Source organism: Dendrobates tinctorius, unplaced genomic scaffold (assembly GCF_039654945.1).
Source record: "Dendrobates tinctorius isolate UK_male_01 unplaced genomic scaffold, ASM3965494v1 ptg000103l, whole genome shotgun sequence".
Classification (NCBI taxonomy): Eukaryota; Metazoa; Chordata; class Amphibia; order Anura; family Dendrobatidae; genus Dendrobates; species Dendrobates tinctorius.
The window spans coordinates 10,721,970-10,741,408 of NW_027361771.1; the positions used below are offsets into that span (position 1 = coordinate 10,721,970).

At 43.1% G+C, this 19,439-nt stretch overlaps 1 protein-coding gene across 6 annotated transcripts in view; it reads left to right on the forward strand.

Annotated features, from left to right (window-relative positions):
* The window catches only part of CACNA1G (calcium voltage-gated channel subunit alpha1 G), a 341,842-nt gene that overhangs the window by 115,942 nt on the left and 206,461 nt on the right, over positions 1 to 19,439 (forward strand). For all 6 annotated transcript variants that reach the window (XM_073588056.1, XM_073588061.1, XM_073588058.1 and 3 more), the window contains exons 19-20: positions 13,260 to 13,328; positions 14,190 to 14,374. In XM_073588056.1, coding sequence (XP_073444157.1) covers positions 13,260 to 13,328; positions 14,190 to 14,374 — 254 coding nt within the window. The remainder of the gene's footprint in view (positions 1 to 13,259; positions 13,329 to 14,189; positions 14,375 to 19,439) is intronic.

The following is a 19,439-nucleotide window of genomic DNA, read 5'->3' on the forward strand; positions in this document are numbered from 1 at the left end:
GTTCAGGATTTCTATTTACTATGGAAATCCTGAAAACATGACCCCTGGGGACCATGAGGACTGGAGTTTGTGAAACACTGATGTTGTATACTAACCACTCCTTTCTCGTTTCAGGGAACAGAATTGTGAATCGGTGGCGGTCTGTGAGGGATCGTTTCAAGAAGGAGTTCAATAAAGAGATGCGGGCCCCGAGTGGATCTGGAGGACGCAGGAGCAAGTACAAGTACGCACAAGCCCTGTCTTTCCTCCGGGAAACAATGGTCACTAGAAGGTAAATATTACACACCACATGTGAAAAAAAATGTTAGATGTAACTTTTTTTTTTCAGCCAGGGCCATACCATGTCAGTATTTTAATTGTTTTTTTTTCTCTTTATTCCACAGCACGGTGAGCAGCACTCGGGAGCCTGCACGATTGGACCCTTCTGAGGCGATCCCTGAGGAGACCGGCACCGAGGGACACTTCGACCGCCCCGGTACATCTGCACCTTCCCAGCCTTCCCACACATTCGACCCATCTGTCCCATCCACCAGCACAGGAGCATCGTGGCCGCCTACATTACATGAAGCTGCTGGTGAGGAGATCGCTTTCCCTTTACCCCACCCTTCTGCCCCTGCCACCTCTAGTACACCTGCGGGTACTGGGCGGCAGCGGCAGAGGGGTCAGGAAAAGAGTTATGCGCCAGAGTTCTTGCATCTGAATGCATCTTTCCAGAACTGTCTAAAAGTCTTGTCAGAGCAAATCTCCGCAGGCTTTCAGCAGATCAACTCCAGCATTCTGGAGGTGAAGACACTTCTGCAAACCATGCATTCAGAAGCAAGATCTTCGCCAAACCACACCTTTTTCAGGTCTGTTGTGGAGCGCATGGCAACACTATCTCCTACCCAGCAGATGCATGTAATGCATTCGTGCCACGGTGCTCTACAGCAGGTTACCTCCCAACCTCCACCTCCCACCACTGTAGTTCCTCCACCTGCACCCCCTCCAGCCACTTTCCATCCTCCCCCTCCTATTACATCTGCACCCCCTCCAGCCACTTTCCATCCTCCCCCTCCTATTACATCTGCACCCCCTCCAGCCACTTTCCATCCTCCCCCTCCTATTACATACCAGCAACCTCACCAGTACCAGCAACCTTCCCAGTACCAGCAACCTCCCCAGTACCAGACATCTCCCCACTTCCAGCAACCTGCCCCGTACCAAACTCCTTCCCCGTACCAAACTCCTTCCCCGTACCAAACTCCTTCCCCATACAACTTTCCATCAACATCATCTGCTCCTACAGTCCCTGCCCAACCCTCCACTCCACCGCCCACCACCTCTTCTGCCTCCCACATGTCCACCCATTCTGTAGCTTTTTCCACACCATCACCTCTAACTGTTCCTTCCCCACCACGATCCCAGTCCTCTCTCCACACTCCCATTGTCGAAGTGTCCCGCAGCCCCTCCAGCAGTATTTCCACCCCACACTACACCGAGTTATAATGTTTTTTTTGTAATAAAAATGCCCATTTGGTTGGTTTCAAACCTTTATTAAAAAAGTTTTTTTAACTTTAAAAACAGTTTACACCAAAAAAAATATTTTAAATAAAAGTTAAATTATTGTTTACACTGGTTGTCTGTCATTTCTTTCTGCGGCGAAATATGTTTAAAAAAAAGGTTAAATACAGGGTATTTAAAAGGTAAAAAGGTATTCAAAACCAGGTATATAACTGTGGGTAAATTTTAGCTTTTTGCCACAGTTGTGTTCCTGGTTGTGTTTGAAGCAAAGTATTTCACCTGAAAAGTTGTGTTTATTGTTGGTGATTTCCTAACAATGTACACAACTTTTGTTAAAAGGTGAAATACTTTGCATAAAACACAACCAGGTACACACCTGTGGCCTAAAGGTAAAAATAGTAAGACCATGACAAGATAGCCAACTTTGGTTGGCAAAGGTATATACTGTTGGTCCAGAAGGTACACAAGTTTGGTTAGGGCACAAATCTTTCACACTCTGTCATCCTGCCAGTGTACTCTGCCTTGAGGTGACATAAAGTATAGTGCAAAATTGTCCCTCATTACCGAAACCGTCACAGAACTTCTAGTGGTAATATTTCCAATGACAACATCCATCTTCGCCAGTAACTTGCTCTTCTCTCCAACCTGCACTTTCTCCTCTACAACCTGTCAAAGAAGGGCTGTAGGAACATGCTATATATAGTTTTCCAGTAGCCAATCCCGTTCGGAAGGCCACAAGGGTCAATTTTAAAAACCAGATCCGGCGTACTCCGTCGAAAAACGGATAGAAAAACGGATGAACCGGATGAGACGGATCCGGTTTTGTCTGTCAAGAACAAGACGGATCCGGCAGAAAACCGGATCCGGCACATCAGGTTTTACAAAACATTTGCCGGATCCGGCATTCCGGCACGCCGCCGGATCGCGCCTGACGCCGAAAACCTGATGTGTGAAAGTAGCCTAACTCTGAAAGCAGGGGGGGGGGCACAAACCAGCCCCTTTAGTGCTGTCACAAGCCCAGAGGTATAAGGTACCTGCACTCAGGACAGCATTCATTCTAACCTGGGAAGCTTTGATGTGGGCTCCGGTGGTGAGTCCACATCTTTCCCGGCACATGTCAGCTGTCTTGAACAGCTGACATGTGCCGGGAACAGCCGCATGTGAACTCGCAATCTGTCCATGGCTATTAACCCATTAAATGCCGCTGTCAAACTCTTAACATGCGCTTCTGGCAATCATTCCGGAAATCCGCCCACCGGTGACCCCATCACATCATTGCGGGTCACCGATGGGTTAGCATGACAACCAGAGGTCTCTTCTATGGTTGTCAGTGCCAGATTGCTATGAGCACAGCCTGATGATCGGTGCTCATAGCAAGTCAGCAATTCTGCTACATACAAGTGATCTGACCATCGCCTGTATATAGCAGAGCCGATCAAGTTAAGGCAGCTCCCATGGAGACTATTGAAGCATGCCAAAAGTGAAAAAATGTTTTTAAAAATATAAAAAAATAAAAGTTCAAATCACCCCCCCCTTTATTGTTTTAAAATAAAACAACAAAAAACACATATTTGGTATCACCGCGTTCAGATTAACCTGATCGTTAAACGGTGTAGAGAGAAAAAAAGTCAAAACGCCAAAATTCCTTTTTATTTTATCGCCGCAACATTGCATTAAAATGCAATAACGGGCGATCAAAAGATCGTATCTTTTCTGCACCAAAATGGTATCATTAAAAACGTCAGCTCAGCAATCAAAAAATAAGCCCTCACCCAACCAGAGATTACGAAAAATGGAGACGCTACGGGTATTGGAAAATGGCGCAATTTATTTTTTTTAGCAAACTTTGGAATTTTTTTTCACCACTTAGATAAAAAAGAACCTAGACTTGTTTGGTGTCTTTGAATTCATTCGTAATGACATGGAAAAATCATAATGGCAGGTCAGTTTTAGCATTTAGTGAACCTAGTAAAAAAGCAAAATAAAAAATAAGTGTGGGATTGCACTTTTTTTGCAATTTCACCGCACTTGGAATTTTTTTCCCGTTTTTGAGTAAACGACATGGTAAAACCAATGGTGTTCTTCAAAAGTACAACTTGTCCCGCAAAAAACAAGCCCTCACATGGCCATTTGACCAAAAAAGAAAAAAGGTATGGCTCTGGGAAGAAGGGAAGCAAAAAATCAAAATAAAAAAAATCTAAGGAGTGTGGTGCAGTGACCGCTGTGTCCACTAGGGGGCGCTGTGTGGGTGTCCCAGGACAGCAGTATAAGCATTTCCATTACCCTGATAGGTGTAGGATACTGAAAGATCATAATGATCAGCAGAGGTACTGCTGAGTAGTACGTTCCGTTACAATGTGTCAGGGAAGCCTGTGTGTGGCTGTATGCAATAGGACCTTGTGTGAGGTCATAGTCATGTGATCACCTGTGGGTGTGGTTATGGACCATATAAGGTACCTGAGGTCTGGTCACAAGGGGTGAATGCTGGGACCTGATTGGTCCAGTTTGGAAGGTCCCGTGAGGAGAAGGATCTCCTCACTAACAGCACGTCTGGACGCTGTGTGTAATGGCGGTGTGTGCCTGTTAGTTCCCTGGAGGGAATGAACGTGCAGCATGGTGAAACAGCACGAGGCAACCCTGACGTGGGTGAGATAACTTGGTGGCTAGAAAGCCTGCGCATTTAACAGTGCATATCTTGTGTGATGCAAGGATAACAGAGCTGAACTCTGTAATGGACGCAATGCTGACTGTATGCTGTTTTCTGTTGCTGTGACGGTTTATGAAGCTGAAATAAACCGCATGGACTGTGATATTGCTTTATGAAAACCCGTGCCGGATGTGACTTATTCGCTGCCAAGCGAGTGTCCCCTAACCCTGAAGGGCAGTGCTACCTCACAGGAGGTAGAACTGCTATGATGGTCAAAGATGTGTCTCCTGAAAATAGCAAATCCTTAAAGTTCAAAAAATACGGAATGTAAGTGCATGTGGCCCCTTTAATGAACTATTAAAATGTACACCCTTCCTTTGAAAGTGTGGGATTGTGGGACCAGAACTGACATGCATGGGAGGGTGGTAGAAATCTCTGCCACCTGTCTTCATTATAATACTTCCAGCACCGCACGCCCCAGAGCCTGGAAGATATCATTAGTATAAAGAAATAATATAAGATTTCTAAACAACAAGAGCGCTAATATGAGGTATACAGGTAAGACTACTGTAACATTTCTATTACCTGTATGCCCATATTAATAGGTCATACACGTCCCAGGGGTGACAGATTCCCTTTAAGGGTATGTACACACGTTGCGGTTTTTGATGCGTTTCCACGGCGTTTTTGGACGCGCGGAATTGCCTCAAATCTGCAGTGCGTTGTACACAAAATGTTAATCAATGGGGAATTCAAAAGCGCTGTGGAAAAAAACGCTTGGATTCGCAGCGTTTTATTTTACTCAGCACGTCAATTCTTTGTGCGGATCTGCAGCGTTTCTGTATTCATTGACTTGCGGTTTTGTGGAAGTGTCCGACTCAATGCAAGTCTAAAAAAGATCTGCGGTTTTGCTGCGGATGAAACGCTGCAGATCGGGAGGAGGGAAGAGTGCGTGTATAGTGTGTGGGCGGTGATTGCGTGTATAGTGTGTGGGCGGTGACTGTGCATGTATGGTGTGTGTGCGGGCTATGTGTGTGGGTGTGCGGGGGTCTGCGGGCTGTCTGGGGGTCTGCGGGTTTCTGGCGGGACTCTGCGGGCATATGGCAGGGCTGTGCGGGGGTCTGGTGGGGATGTGCAGGGGTCTGTGCAGGTCTGGCGGGGCTGTCCGGAGGTCTGGCGGGGCTGTCCGGGGGTCTGTGGGGCTGTCCAGGGGTCTGGCGGGGGTCTGGTGGGGCTGTGCTGGGGTCTTCGGGGGTTTGGTGGAGCTGTCCATGGGGCTTTTCTACCATCCGGCTATGCCTGCTACAGTGACAGTGATTGACACATTAGCCAATGATGGGAAAGTAGTAGTTCCATCATCCGGCTAATGTGTTGAATTAATACGATTGTTCCACGACAATCTCCCTTGGAGAGCTGTCACATCAGCTGATGCGACCGCTGTCCAATGGCTCCAGTGATACAATGGGGAGGATTATCTCCGTCATTGTATCACTCCGCCGCCGACAAGACACTGTATAGGGGCGATCGTCGTGGGACAATCATTATTAATGGGATTACGTCGGTCAGGGAGTATATTGTTGGCTTGTTTTTTTATTTTTTTACAGGAGACTATGGTTTCGAATGGATTTAGGTGTACAATAAAAATAATGAAAAACTGTCGTGTTTTATTTCATTAAAATACTTTATTCTTATGTGTGTGTGTGTGTGTGTGTGTGTTTTTTAACCCTTTCTTACTATAAGATTAATAATGGATAGGCGTCTTATTGACGCCTCTCCGTTATTAACCGGGCTTAATGTCACCTTACAATAGCAAGGTGACATTAACCCCTTATTACCCCATATGCCACCGCTACACGGCAGTGGGAAGAGAGGGGCTAAGAGCCAGAATTGATTCATCATACAGATGCGCCATTTCTGGGGTGGCTGCGGGCTCGTATTTGAATCCATGGGGGGGCCAATATCCATGGCCCCTTCCTAGGCTATGAATATCAGCCCGCAGCTGTCTGCATAGCCTTTCTGGCTATAAATTATAGGGGGACTCACATCATTTTTTTGGGGGTCCCCCTATGTTAATAGTCAGTAAGGGCTATGCAGACAGCTGCTGGCTGATATTCATAGCCTAGGAAGGGGCCATGGATATTACCGCCTTCCCAGGCTACAAATATTGGCCCCGGGCCGTCGGCTTTCCCTCTCTGGTGCAGAAAATTGCACAGGAGCCCACGTCGTTTTTTTTTCCATTTTTTAAAAAAAATTAAACATATTGTTCATTAATAAATATCGGCCTTGCTATTATTTATCTATCTATTTCTCTATCTATATCTATCCATAGATATGTCAAAAGATAGATATATATGGATATATCTATAGATATAACTATGGATTTATCTATGGATATATCTATCTATCTATCTGTGTGTGTAATGGAGTGTGGGTTGGACAAATGTAAAAGAGGAGGTTGGACAGAAATGACATCACAAATCTTTTTTCTTTTTGTTAAATAACATATCTTTATTTAGCTTACAAAAATGCATACGATCCGCATCAAAAAACGTATGAAAATCCGCATTATAAAATGCATAAAAAACGCGCAGATTTTTACCTGCATTTTCTGCCAAGAGGTGCAGATTCTGTGCAGAAAATTCTGTAGGCCAATCTACCAGAACAATTTAGGGCAGATTAACAAACAGCTTGACAGCAACAAAGAAATTGCCATCAACTTACCCTGGGCTCTACTAGCTATGTTGTCTGCTTCCATTTTTTGGTAATTCCACACCTAATTTGTTAAATTCCTAAGAGACAAAAAGGAAAACCATTTAGTTTTTTCAATTATCATGCAGAGTAATTTATGAATGCTCTGCCCAATCATTACAATTTGTCAGAAGGTTTTTGCTAATTAATCAGAGAGCAGCATGATGTAGGGACAAAGACCCTGTTTCCACCAATCAGGGTGAAATGTCTCTTACTCGTTTGCTTGGTGTAGTTTTGATAAAATCACTGTTTTATCTGCTGCCAATACAGCAATGCTCTAAATTCTGAGGTCTGTATAGTCTCACCCACACCAATAACGGGCAGCTTTCTGTATACACTGTGCATTTTCCAGAAAGTTGCCAATAAGTGGTGTGAGCGGTGTTATACTGAGCAGGAGGACTACATGGAACGAGACAACCAGTCTTGTAGATATAATATGCTGCAAAAACACTGATTTTATTGAAATTACAACAAGCAGGCCAGTAAGTGACACCATTGGAATCAAAGTCACCGCCCCTACATCATGCAGTAAAAACCTGTTCTCAGATTCCTTTAAAAAATGACTTAAGTCCCCGTCACACATAGCAATCTCGCTAGCGAGATCGCTGCTGAGTCACAAGTTTTGTGACACAACAGAGATCTCACCAGTGAGATCACTGTGTGTGACAGCAATCAGTGACCGGCCCCCCTGCCGGGATCGCTGCAAGAAACCTCTGGACATTTCTTTCGTTGCTGATCTCCCGCTGGCCAGCACGCATCGCTACATGTGACATTCGGGGGACCAGCGATCAGCTGGTAACGTACACATCAGGTATCCAAGGGACGCACGTCCTTTGGATACCCGATGTGTACGTTAGTTACCAGCTCGCTGTGCTGATCGCTGGTGAAGTTGTCTGTGTGACAGCTCACCAGCGATCACATAGCGACTTACCAGCGATCCTGACACCTTGATATCGTTGTCGGGATCGCTGGTGAGTCGCTATGTGTGACTCCAGCTTTAGGGAGGGTTGACATTTTAGAAGTTTCTCAACTTTGGTCAATAGGGTGCTGAGACTTTTTAGCAAGATATATTTCTTCTATAAAAAATGCAGTCTGTATAAAGTTCTTTTTTTGCCTGGTTCTAAAATACACAGAGCAAGAGTTAACCACGTAGCAGTCACCTTTCCAGTGATTTCAGGGTAAGTCTACTAGCCTCAGGACTCAAGGTGGTTGTCTTAGGTTTTATAAAAGAAATGATAGAAATATGAAAAAGGTCACAAACAGAAGCAGTTGTGATATTCAGTAAAAAGTCGTAAAGCTTTATCTAAAAGATAAGTAGCCTGGATTGCAACATAAAAGTATGGTACACAAAACAGTATAGAGTGGCATAAACTAATAAATAGCTAATAAGCAAAGTCAAAGAAGCTTAGGTTTAGAAATGGAGTCAACCCAGATGAGTTACAGAGGGATCAGAAGCTAATAGTGTCATCCATCAATCTGGGTCAAACATAAAATAAGCGATGAGCAGGTATTAGTAGGATAACAGCAAATACAGGGTATTACCTCCATAGATCGAATCGGCAGTAAGCCAGAATCAGTTTTAAGTGCGCTCTCTTTTTCTGATTGGTCAGGCAGTCAAGTTCATGTGCCTTCCTGCCAGCTGCAGGGAACTTTTGAGGCTATACAACACAATGAGAATAAATGTAAGGATGATGCATATAGTGGAAGTGTCAACTCCCCTGACATGTCTGTTTTAGTAAATTCTTGCATTGACCATAATATAACAATTGAGGTTATGGTAAAACCAAATCTGTTTATAATTCTCATTGCTCTCAATGATAATTTTTTATCCAACAATTATTAACAATTGTCATTTTTTTCTCATTAATGTACACTCTGCCCCCCATTTTGACTGAAAAAAACAAATGTAGAAAATTTATTAAAAAAGAAAAGCTGAAATATCACATGGTCATAAGTATTCAGATCATTTGCTCAGTTTTGAGTAGAAGACATTTTGAGCTAGTACAGCCATGAGTCTTCTTGGGAATGATGCAACAAGTTTTTTACACCTGGATTTGGAGATCCTCTGCCATCCTTCCTTGCAGATCCTCTCCAGTTCCGTCAGGTTGGATGATGAACGTTGGTGGACAGCCATTTTCCAGTCTCTCCAGAGATTCTCGATTGGGTTTAGGTCAGGGCTCTGGCTGGGCCAGTCAAGAATGGTCACAGAGTTGTTTTGAAGCCACTCCTTTGTTATTTTAACTTGTGTGCTTAGGGTCATTGTCTTGTTGGAAGGTGAACCTTCAGCCAAGTCTGAGATCCACAGCACTCTGGAAGAAGTTTTCATCCAGGATATCTCTGCACTTGGCCGCATTCATGTTTCCTTCAATTACAACCAGTCGTTCTGTCCCTGCAGCTGAAAAACACCCTTATGGCATGATGCTGCCACCACCATGTTTCACTGTTGGGATTGTATTGGGCAGGTGATGAGCAGTGTCTGGTTTTCTCCACACATATCACTTAGAATTATCACCAAAAAGTTCTATCTTCGTCTCATTAGATCAGAGAATCTTATTTCACATAGTCTGCGAGTCCTTCATGTGTTTTTTTTAGCAAACTCTATGCGGGCTTTCATATGTCTGGCACTGAGGAGAGGCTTCCGTCGGGCCACTCTGCCATAAAGGCCTGACTGGTGGAGGGATGCAGTGATAGTTGACTTTGTGGAACTTTTTCCCATCTCCCTACTGCATCTGTGGAGCTCAGCCACAGTGATCTTAGGGTTCTTTACCTCTCTCACCAAGGCTCTTTTCCCAAGATTGCTCAGTTTGACTGGAGAGCCAGGTCTAGGAAGACTTCTGGTGGTCTCAAACGTCTTCCATTTAAGGATTATGGAGGTCACTGTGCTCTTAGGAACTTTGAGTACTGCAGAAATTATTTTGGAACCTTGGCCAGATGTGTGCCTTGCCACAATTCTGTCTCTGAGCTCCTTTGACCTCATGATTCTCATTTGGTCTGACATGTACTGTGAGCTGTGAGGTCTTATATAGACAGGTGTTCCTTTACAAATTAAGTCCTATCAGGTTAATTAAACACAGCTGGACTCCAATGAAGGAGTAAAACCATCTCAAGGAGGATCACAAGGAAATGGACAGCATGTGACTTAATTATGAGTGTCTGAGCAAAGGGTCTGAATACTTATAACCATGTGATATTTCAGTTTTTCTTTTTTAATAAATTTGCAAAAATTTCTACATTTCTAGTTTTTTTCAGTCAAGATGGGATGCAGAGTGTAAAATTAACGAGAAAAAAATAACTTTTTTTGAATTTACCAACTTGCTGAAATGAAACAAAGAGTGAAAAATTTAAAGGCGTCTGAATACTTTCCGTACCTATTGTATTATCCCTTTTGGCTTATTTGTACACAGTGTAAAAATTATTTTTGGTTACTTTGTTTCTGGCTGGTAATTACTATTAATGCCCACAAACTGTGATTTTGTGATCAGGACAGTGATATTTTCAAATGAAGTTATTTCTACTGAAAAGCAAGGCAGGTTAATTTGCATCCTGTCAATCACAAAAAGTCAGGGAGAAACATGTGAATCAAAATTGATGACTATGTCTTGGGTCTTTGTCTTTGACAACTTCAAAATAGTAAAAAGAAGAAAAAAACTCAATTTTACAAGTTTATATGCTTTGTTTTCCTTTGTGACAACAAGCATCCCCCAATTCATTTTGCCATAAACAGGACTGACCACAGCAAACTGAATTTTGGGTTGGGACAAGGATCAGGAGTCAGATATCTTCAAGTATTTTTCCTAAAACTATCAATAGCCAAGATCGAAGCAGATGTCTAGACAGCAAATAAAAAACATAGAATGCTCAAATTCCCTGAGAAGCTCACTAGTAAGATTATAAGAGCTACAGTGCCTTGCAAAAGTATTCGGCCCCCTGGACCTTTTCAACCGTTTCCCATATATCATGCTTCAAACATAAAGATACCAAATGTAAATTTTTGGTGAAGAATCAACAACAAGTGGGACACAATTGTGAAGTTGAACGAAATTTATTGGTTATTTTAAATTTTTGTGGAAATTCAAAAACTGAAAAGTGGGGCGTGCAATATTATTCGACCCCTTTAACTTAATACTTTGTTGTGCCACCTTTTGCTATGATTACAGCTGCAAATCGCTTGGGGTGTGTCTCTATCAGTTTTGATATGATGCTGCCACCACTATGTTTGACAGTGGGGATGATGTGTTCAGGGTGATGAGCTGTGTTGCCTTTACACCAAACATATCGTTTGGCATTGTTGCCAAAAAGTTCGATTTTGGTTTAATCTGACCAGAGCACCTTCTTCCACATGTTTGTTGTGTCTCCGAAGTGCCTTGTTGCAAACCTTAAACAACACTTTTTATGGATATCTTTGAGAAATGACTTTCTTCTTGCCACTCTTCCATAAAGACCAGATTTGTGCAGTGTATGACTGATTGTTGTCCTATGGACAGACTGTCCCACCTCAGCTGCAGATCTCTGCAGTTCATCCAGAGTGATCACGGGCCTCTTGGCTGCATCTCTGATCAGTCTTCTCCTTGTCTGAGATGAAAGTTTAGAGGGACGGCCGGGTCTTGGTAGGTTTGCAGCGGTATGATACTCCTTCCATTTCAGTATGATCACTTGCACAGTGCTCTTTGGGATGTTTAAAGTTTTAGAAATCATTTTGAATCCAAATTCAGCGTAAAAGTTCTCCACAACAGTATCACGGACCTGCCTGTTGTGTTCCTTGGTCTTCATGGTGCTCTCTGTGCATCAAACAGAACCCTGAGACTATCACAGAGCAGGTGCATTTATAAGGAGACTTTATTACACACAGTTGGATTATATGTATCATCATTAGTCATTTAGGACAACATTGGATCATTCAGAGATCCACAATGAACTTCTGGAGTGAGTTTGCTGCACTGAAAGTAAAGGGGACTAATAATATTGCACGCCCCACTTTTCAGTTTTTGAATTTCCACAAAAATTTAAAAGAACCAATAAATTTCTTTCAACTTCACAATTGTGTCCCACTTGTTGTTGATTCTTCACCAAAAATTTACATTTGGTATCTTTATGTTTGAAGCATGATAAGTGGGAAATGGTTGAAAAGTTCCAGGGAGCCGAATACTTTCGCAAGGCACTGTATGTTGTAGTCACTCATGGCTTCTTAGGCAATCACTAGGTTGAAAACTATATGGATTTGTTTGAGGGTCTGGTGAAGAACTACAACACAATGGACTGCACGATGTGTCATAATAGGATTGTCTCACAAACAAAGTACATTTTAATCAATAGATGTTGGAATAATAAAACAGTTCCACAATTGGATGTGTTAGACAAAAATGTTCCTGTGCTGAGATTATATTATAAATGTGCTCCTGCTATATACTGTTAAATGATTGTGTCTAACAGCTAACAGTGCAGGAATATGGTGAGCGGAAGTAAGAGTATACAGACAGGACAGCATGGGATCGCAGCTGATTCTTTCTGTGAGGTAAAACAATTCCCTGCCTGTTTTATCACAGGAGTGAAAGTTTCTGTCACATCTTCCACAATCTGAGTCCATCATAAATCAAGTCAGAGGCAGCCACAGCTCCTATGTCACTGACTTGATTTATGATGGGCTGGAGACATGGCAGAAACACTCGCTCCTGTAATAAAGCAGACAGAATAATGTTTTACAGAGCAAAAAGCAGCAGCTGCGAACTCCTGCTGTGTCATCTGTATAATCACTTATTCTTCCTCCCCTGGCCAGGAATTATGGTACTTGTCGACCATGGCACGATTATTTCAACACAGGAACATTTTTTTAACACATCCAATTGTGGAACTTATTTTATTCCAAGCTTTATTGGTTAAAATATACTTTGTGTCGTGTGATAACTGCTTTAAAGTTCATATTCTTGAAGCTTAGAATGACATATTCAGGAAGAACATGAGTGCATACTCTGAGAAGCAAAATGAGTGCTTGCACTGGAATGTAATGGATGTCATCACAAAGGACAGTAGCAATAAAATATCATAAGAAACTGCATTTGGGAACTGATTCTTCAAGGTGATTTAATGTATAATAATATGCTACTCAATTGCAAAGAGACTGAAAAAGTGCAAAATTGTCTAGTTTTCTCATTTGCAATGCATAATATTCAAATATTACTGCTCTGATGTCAAAATCAAAGTCTGCAAGGATTAAAATAATTTTTCTATACCTTTATGACTTAGACAAACTGGAAAGCCGAGTTCCCAGCTAAGTATTATTTCAGGTCACCTTTACAGTCTGTGCTTGTTTAATCACTTGATCTGAGTTGGAATATCACAGAATAATTGCCATATTTATCTATTTCAGGAAAGAATATTCCTGACACTATCCAACTACATTTTTACGTTAATTTTTTTGGCGGAAATGACAGTAAAGGTAAAAAGATCTCGGAACTACTATTGTACACTGTATTTCTAACTGTCTATCTTTGTGTTCGGATTTAGCTCTCTCCCGCTCCCCTCCGTTTCTTCATTCTGTCAGCTCGTGTAATTACATGTGAAAGTTTCAGGGCAAAATTATTGACTCTGGGACTTTCAAATATAATTAAGGCAACAGAATGATTACAATTGAATGCCCCAGTGAAGTATATTTTTTGCTGGGACTTCAGATGCAATTACATCTCCAAAGCATTGTGGGTGTAGTGGGCATTTGGCAAAATCAGGTGTTTATTCATTTGCAATGGGGTCTTCTGTACTGTTAAGGGGAATCTGTCAGTATATTTTTGTTGTATAAATTGAGAGCAGAAAAAATATTTATCTAAGAAAGCCTGATTCCAGGGATGTATCACTTACTGGATTGTTCGGTGTAGTTTTCAGAGAACGCCTGTTTTGTCTAATGTAGATGTAGCACAGATAAGACTTCTGGGCTGTGTATGACCCGCAGCTTCCTGTGTACAGCATGGATTGTTAGCAAGCAAGCTGCCAATCAGTGGTGGAGGTAGGGTTACACATATTAGCCTGACTGCTCTGCACTGTAGTCCTGAAGTGGTAATCTCCTTCTGATAAAATACTGATTGTATTGAAATTGCAACACACAGACTAATAAGTGACACCTCCCTGTGATCAGGCTCTCCTGCCCTACACTATGCCTCTCTCAGATTAAATAGCAAAAACCCACTGACAAATCCCTTTAAGTGAAGGTGTGACAAAATAAACTGTTTCTGTTAACCATATGATCCATCTTTAAACAATATTCGGTTTGATATGTGTCACTAGTTATTTCTTTGTATTTCTGCAGGTGGTGGCACTCAACTTGTGTTTTGGTGGCAAGGCTTACCTGAAAAGTAGTTGGAATGTTCTTGATGGAATGCTTGTTTTAATTTCAGTAATTGACATCCTTGTGTCAATGGTTTCTGATAGTGGCACAAAGATTCTGGGAATGTTACGAGTGCTGAGACTTCTTCGTACTTTAAGACCTCTGCGGTAAGTAATACATATCAGAACAAAGTAAATGTGACAGTATGTACAATAAGTAAATATGATACTACTAGTAAGCACAATGCATAATGTATATTAACGGTAAGTAATACATGTATACTAAAATTGCAGCAAAATTGTATGCCACTGTAGACAAGAGTCTCTGTTAAAATGTGTTGTGTTACAAATTTTTTATAAAACATCCATTTGTCAGTTAAAGAAATGTTGCACCGTTTGGCTTTGTGTCCCTACACATTCAACTTTGATTTGGTCTGCGGTCACAAATCAGCTGAGAGGAGCTCAGAAAGAGACAGATCAGAATTACAAACTCCCAAGCAAACCAACATAGTGGGCAAACTGACGGATTCTCAGTTAACTCATTCTGCAGCCAGCAGTAAAACAAAATTATTAATCAAATCCAATGGCAATAAATGATATTTAGCCAGAAAAACATTCATTTAAGCAAAAAATATTGCCCCAAAAGGTGGGCAATCCCTCTAAAAACAATCCTGCACCAGCCTGTAAAAATGAATATATTAAAACGTATTAAAGGGGTTGTCCGGGTTTTTCACATAATCTCAGTACATATCTGGGCTGCAGAATTATGACAATAAGTAATTTACTTTCTGTCACTAGTTTGCACGGTTTTCTACATATTCTGAACAGAACGTCCAAGGGGGGGTGTTAAGGCATTGAAATGAGAACTAGTTGTAACCTCCTACTCTACTCCAAACACGCCCTCTATAGCAACAACCCCACCCTCCATAGCTACAGGCCCTCCCCGTCCACATGAAGCAGCCCTCATCACACTGTAAGGAATTCTTCCCCTCCAGCAGCCTCAGTGCAGAGAGCAGAGAGCTGCTCCTCCCCCAGACACACACTGAACAGTTATCTGTTATGATGACTCACCGAAGGAGGAAAAAACAAAATACCAGCTAAGTCCAGAAAAACCAGAGAGGTTGGCAGCTATCGGATTGCAGACCCCTGAACCTATCCACAACAACTAGCAGTAGCCGTGGGGGGTTCCTACGGTGCCCTAGACCCCTCGATCACAGCCAGAGAGCTACATAGCCTAAAGACAGAAAGGGGAAAAACTAAACTGCCCCAGAGCAGACCCCAAAGCAATAGGCAGCCCCCAACATATAATGACGGTGAAGCAAGATGAAAACACTAACACAGATAGAAAGATAGGTTGAGCAAATGATGGGGCCCAAGCTAACTACATAGGACAGGATAGGAAAGCTGCTGTCTGCCATCCGCAAAAACCCTATCAAAATGAGCCAACCGACTGATAGGAAAAACAGGCCCTGAAGTCGCTAGGCTTCAAAAGACTATATCAGCACTCAGGTATATTCTGAAGACAGAGCAAAAGATCAACAGATCAGAGACAAGAATGGAATTCAGCTCACCCCCGGCCGGGGATGGCAGAACTCCCAAAAAACAAGGCAAAACAAAAACAAAACTGAAGAGTACAAAGCAGAGCAGAAAAACTTAGCTTTGAGACGCAGGAATCAGACTGGTCTCCAAGAATCCAGCAGGAAAATCACCAGCCAGGAAGAAGGGCGTCGGCAGCCTTATATCCAGTCCTCAATTCCAGCCACCCAGTTATCATCTAGCTGCCCAGGTGTTTGGTAATCAGTCTCACTACCTTCCTTCACCAGAGGAGGGAGTTCATCAGACCTCAATGGTGAAGGGAAAAATGAACTTACAACAGTACCTCCCCCTTGAGGAGGGGTCACCGAACCCTCATCCATGCCACCAGGGCGATCCGGGTGGGCCCGATGAAAGGCACGCACCAATCTTTCGGCATGAATATCAGAGGCAGAGACCCAGGAATTATCCTCCTGACCATAACCCTTCCACTTAACCAAATACTGGAGTCTCCGTCTAGCCAGACGGGAATCCAGTATCTTCTCTACCTCATATTCCATGTTACCTTCAACCAATATAGGGTCAGGAGGTGCCACCACAGGAACTACTGGTTCAACAAACCTCTTCAACAAGGACTTATGAAACACATTATGAATTTTAAATGTGACAGGAAGAGCCAACCCAAAAGAGACCGGATTAATAATCTCCAAAATCTTGTAAGGACCAATAAATCTAGGCTTAAACTTAGGAGAAGCCACCTTCATAGCGATATTTTTTGATGACAACCAAACCATATTACCCACCTTAAACTGGGGACCAACGGTCCTACGCCGGTTGGAAAACCGCTGGGCCTTTTCCTGGGAGAGAGACAACTTATCCACTACTTGGTCCCAGATCTGGTGCATTCTCTCCACCACAGTGTCAACACCTGGGCAGGCAGAAGGCTCCACCTGCCCTGAAGAAAATCGAGGGTGAAAACCAAAGTTACAAAAAAAAGGTGACATCAAAGTGGCAGAACTAGCTCTATTATTTAAAGCAAATTCGGCCAAGGGCAAAAATGAAACCCAATCATCCTGATCGTCAGAAATGAAACATCTCAAATACGACTCCAAAGTCTGGTTTGTTCTCTCCGTCTGCCCATTGGTCTGAGGGTGAAATGCAGAGGAGAAAGACAACTGAATTCCCAGCTTGGAACAGAAAGTCCTCCAAAATCTAGACACAAACTGAACTCCTCTGTCAGATACAATGTTCTCAGGAATCCCATGCAAGCGAACCACCTGTTGCAAAAACAAGGGCACCAACTCAGAGGAAGATGGCAACTTAGGGAGTGGTACAAGATGGACCATCTTAGAGAATCTATCACAAATCACCCAAGTAACAGTCATTCTCGGAGAGACAGGCATATCAGAGATAAAATCCATTTAAATATGGGTCCATGGCCTCCTGGGCACCGGCAAAGGCATCAACAAGCCACTAGAGCGAGAACAAGGTTTAGACCGGGAGCAAGTCCCACAGGACTGCACAAAATTCCTGACATCATGAGACAAGGTGGGCCACCAAAATGACCGATTCACCAGATCTCTAGTACCAAAAATACCTGGATGACCAGCCAATGCAGAGCAATGAACTTCAGACATCACTCTCTTCCTCCACTGGTCAGGAACATACAACTTTCCACTGGGACAACGCTCAGGTTTGTCCTCCTGAAACTCTTCCAGAGCACGTCTCAAATCGGGCGAGATGGAAGAAAGAACTACCTCCTCGCCCAAGATGGCAGCAGGCTTAGTCACAACAGGAGAATCAGCAAGGAAACTCCTAGAGAGGGCGTCTGCCTTGACATTCTTAGTGCCCGGAAGAAAAGAGACCACAAAATCAAAACGTGTGAAAAACAAGGCCCACCTAGCCTGTCTAGGATTCAAGCGCTTGGCCGACTCCAGGTAAATCAAATTCTTGTGGTCAGTAAGGACCACGACTTGGTGTTTGGCTCCCTCCAACCAATGTCTCCACTCCTCAAATGCCCATTTCATGGCCAACAGTTCCCGATTCCCCACATCATAGTTACGTTCGGATGGGGAGAACTTTCGGGAAAAGAAAGCACAAGGATTCATTTTAGATGTCACAGGATCTTTTTGGGACAACACTGTTCCTGCACCAATCTCAGAAGCATCCACCTCCACCTGAAACGGGAGTGAGACATCAGGTTGCCGCAAAACCGGAGCAGAAGTGAATCTTCGCTTCAGCTCCTGAAAGGAAGAAACAGCCTCCGGAGACCAATTCAGCACATCAGCACCCTTCCTAGTCAAATCCGTCAATGGCTTGGCAATACCAGAAAAATTGGCTATAAATTTCCGATAAAAATTAGCAAAACCCAAAAACTTCTGGAGGGCCTTCAAAGAAGTGGGCTGAACCCAATCATAAATGGCCTGTACCTTGGCTGGGTCCATTTCAATAGTTGACGGAGACAAAATAAATCCCAAAAATGAAACCCTCTGTACCCCAAAAAGGCATTTCGATCCCTTGACATACAGGGAATTCTCCCTCAAAATCCGGAACACAGTCCGAACATGTTCCACATGAGAGTCCCAATTCTTCAATTCTTAGAGAAGATCAAAATATCATCCAGATAGATAATCAAAAATTTATCCACAAAGTCTCGGAATATATCGTTCATGAAGCACTGGAAGACAGAAGGGGCATTAGTGAGCCCAAAAGGCATCACCAGGTACTCAAAATGTCCCTCCGGAGTATTAAACGCCGTCTTCCATTCATCCCCATGCTTAATGCGAATAAGATTATACGCCCCCCTGAGGTCAAGCTTGGTAAACTAGCAAGCACCTTTAACTCTGGAGAATAGATCAGAAATCAGGGGTAACGGATACTGATATTTAACAGTAATTTTGTTGAGGGCACGATAGTCAATACAAGGCCTTAATGAACCATCCTTTTTAGCCACGAAAAAAAACCCAGCACCTAAGGGTGAAGAGGATGGTCTAATATGACCCTTCTCCAATGCCTCCTTAATATAGGATCGCATAGCCTCGTGCTCGGGTACAGATAAATTGAAAAGCCGACCCTTGGGGAATTTACACCCCGGGTTCAGCTCAATTGCACAGTCATAACTGCTATGAGGAGGCAAAGACGCAGACTCATTCTCACTAAATACATCATAAATACAGCCAAATAGTCAGGAACATCATGCGACTGGGGAGAGGTGGAGAAATCAGGAGCATCACTAAGGGCACACCGACAACCCCAACTCGCCACAGACAAAGATTTCCAATCCCGAACTGGATTATGGATTTGCAACCAGGGAAACCCCAGAACAATGGTATCATGCAAATTATGCAACACCAAAAATCTGCAATTTTCTTGATGGTCTGGGGCGACCCGCATTACCACCTGGGTCCAAAACTGAGGTTTATTCTTCGCCAAAGGAGTAGCATCAATACCCCTCAAAGGGATAGGCGTCCGCAGAGGTGTCATAGGAAATCCACAACGTTTAGCAAAATCCAAGTCCATCAGGTTCAGAGCTGCTCCTGAATCCACAAAAGCCTTGGCGGAAAATGTGGACAGGGAGCAGATCAGAGTAATTGCCAGAAGAAACTTAGGTTGAACACCACCCACAGAAAACGTGTGTGCACAACGTTTCTCTCGTTTGGGGCAGACAGAAATAATATGCGAGGCATCTCCACAAAAAAAA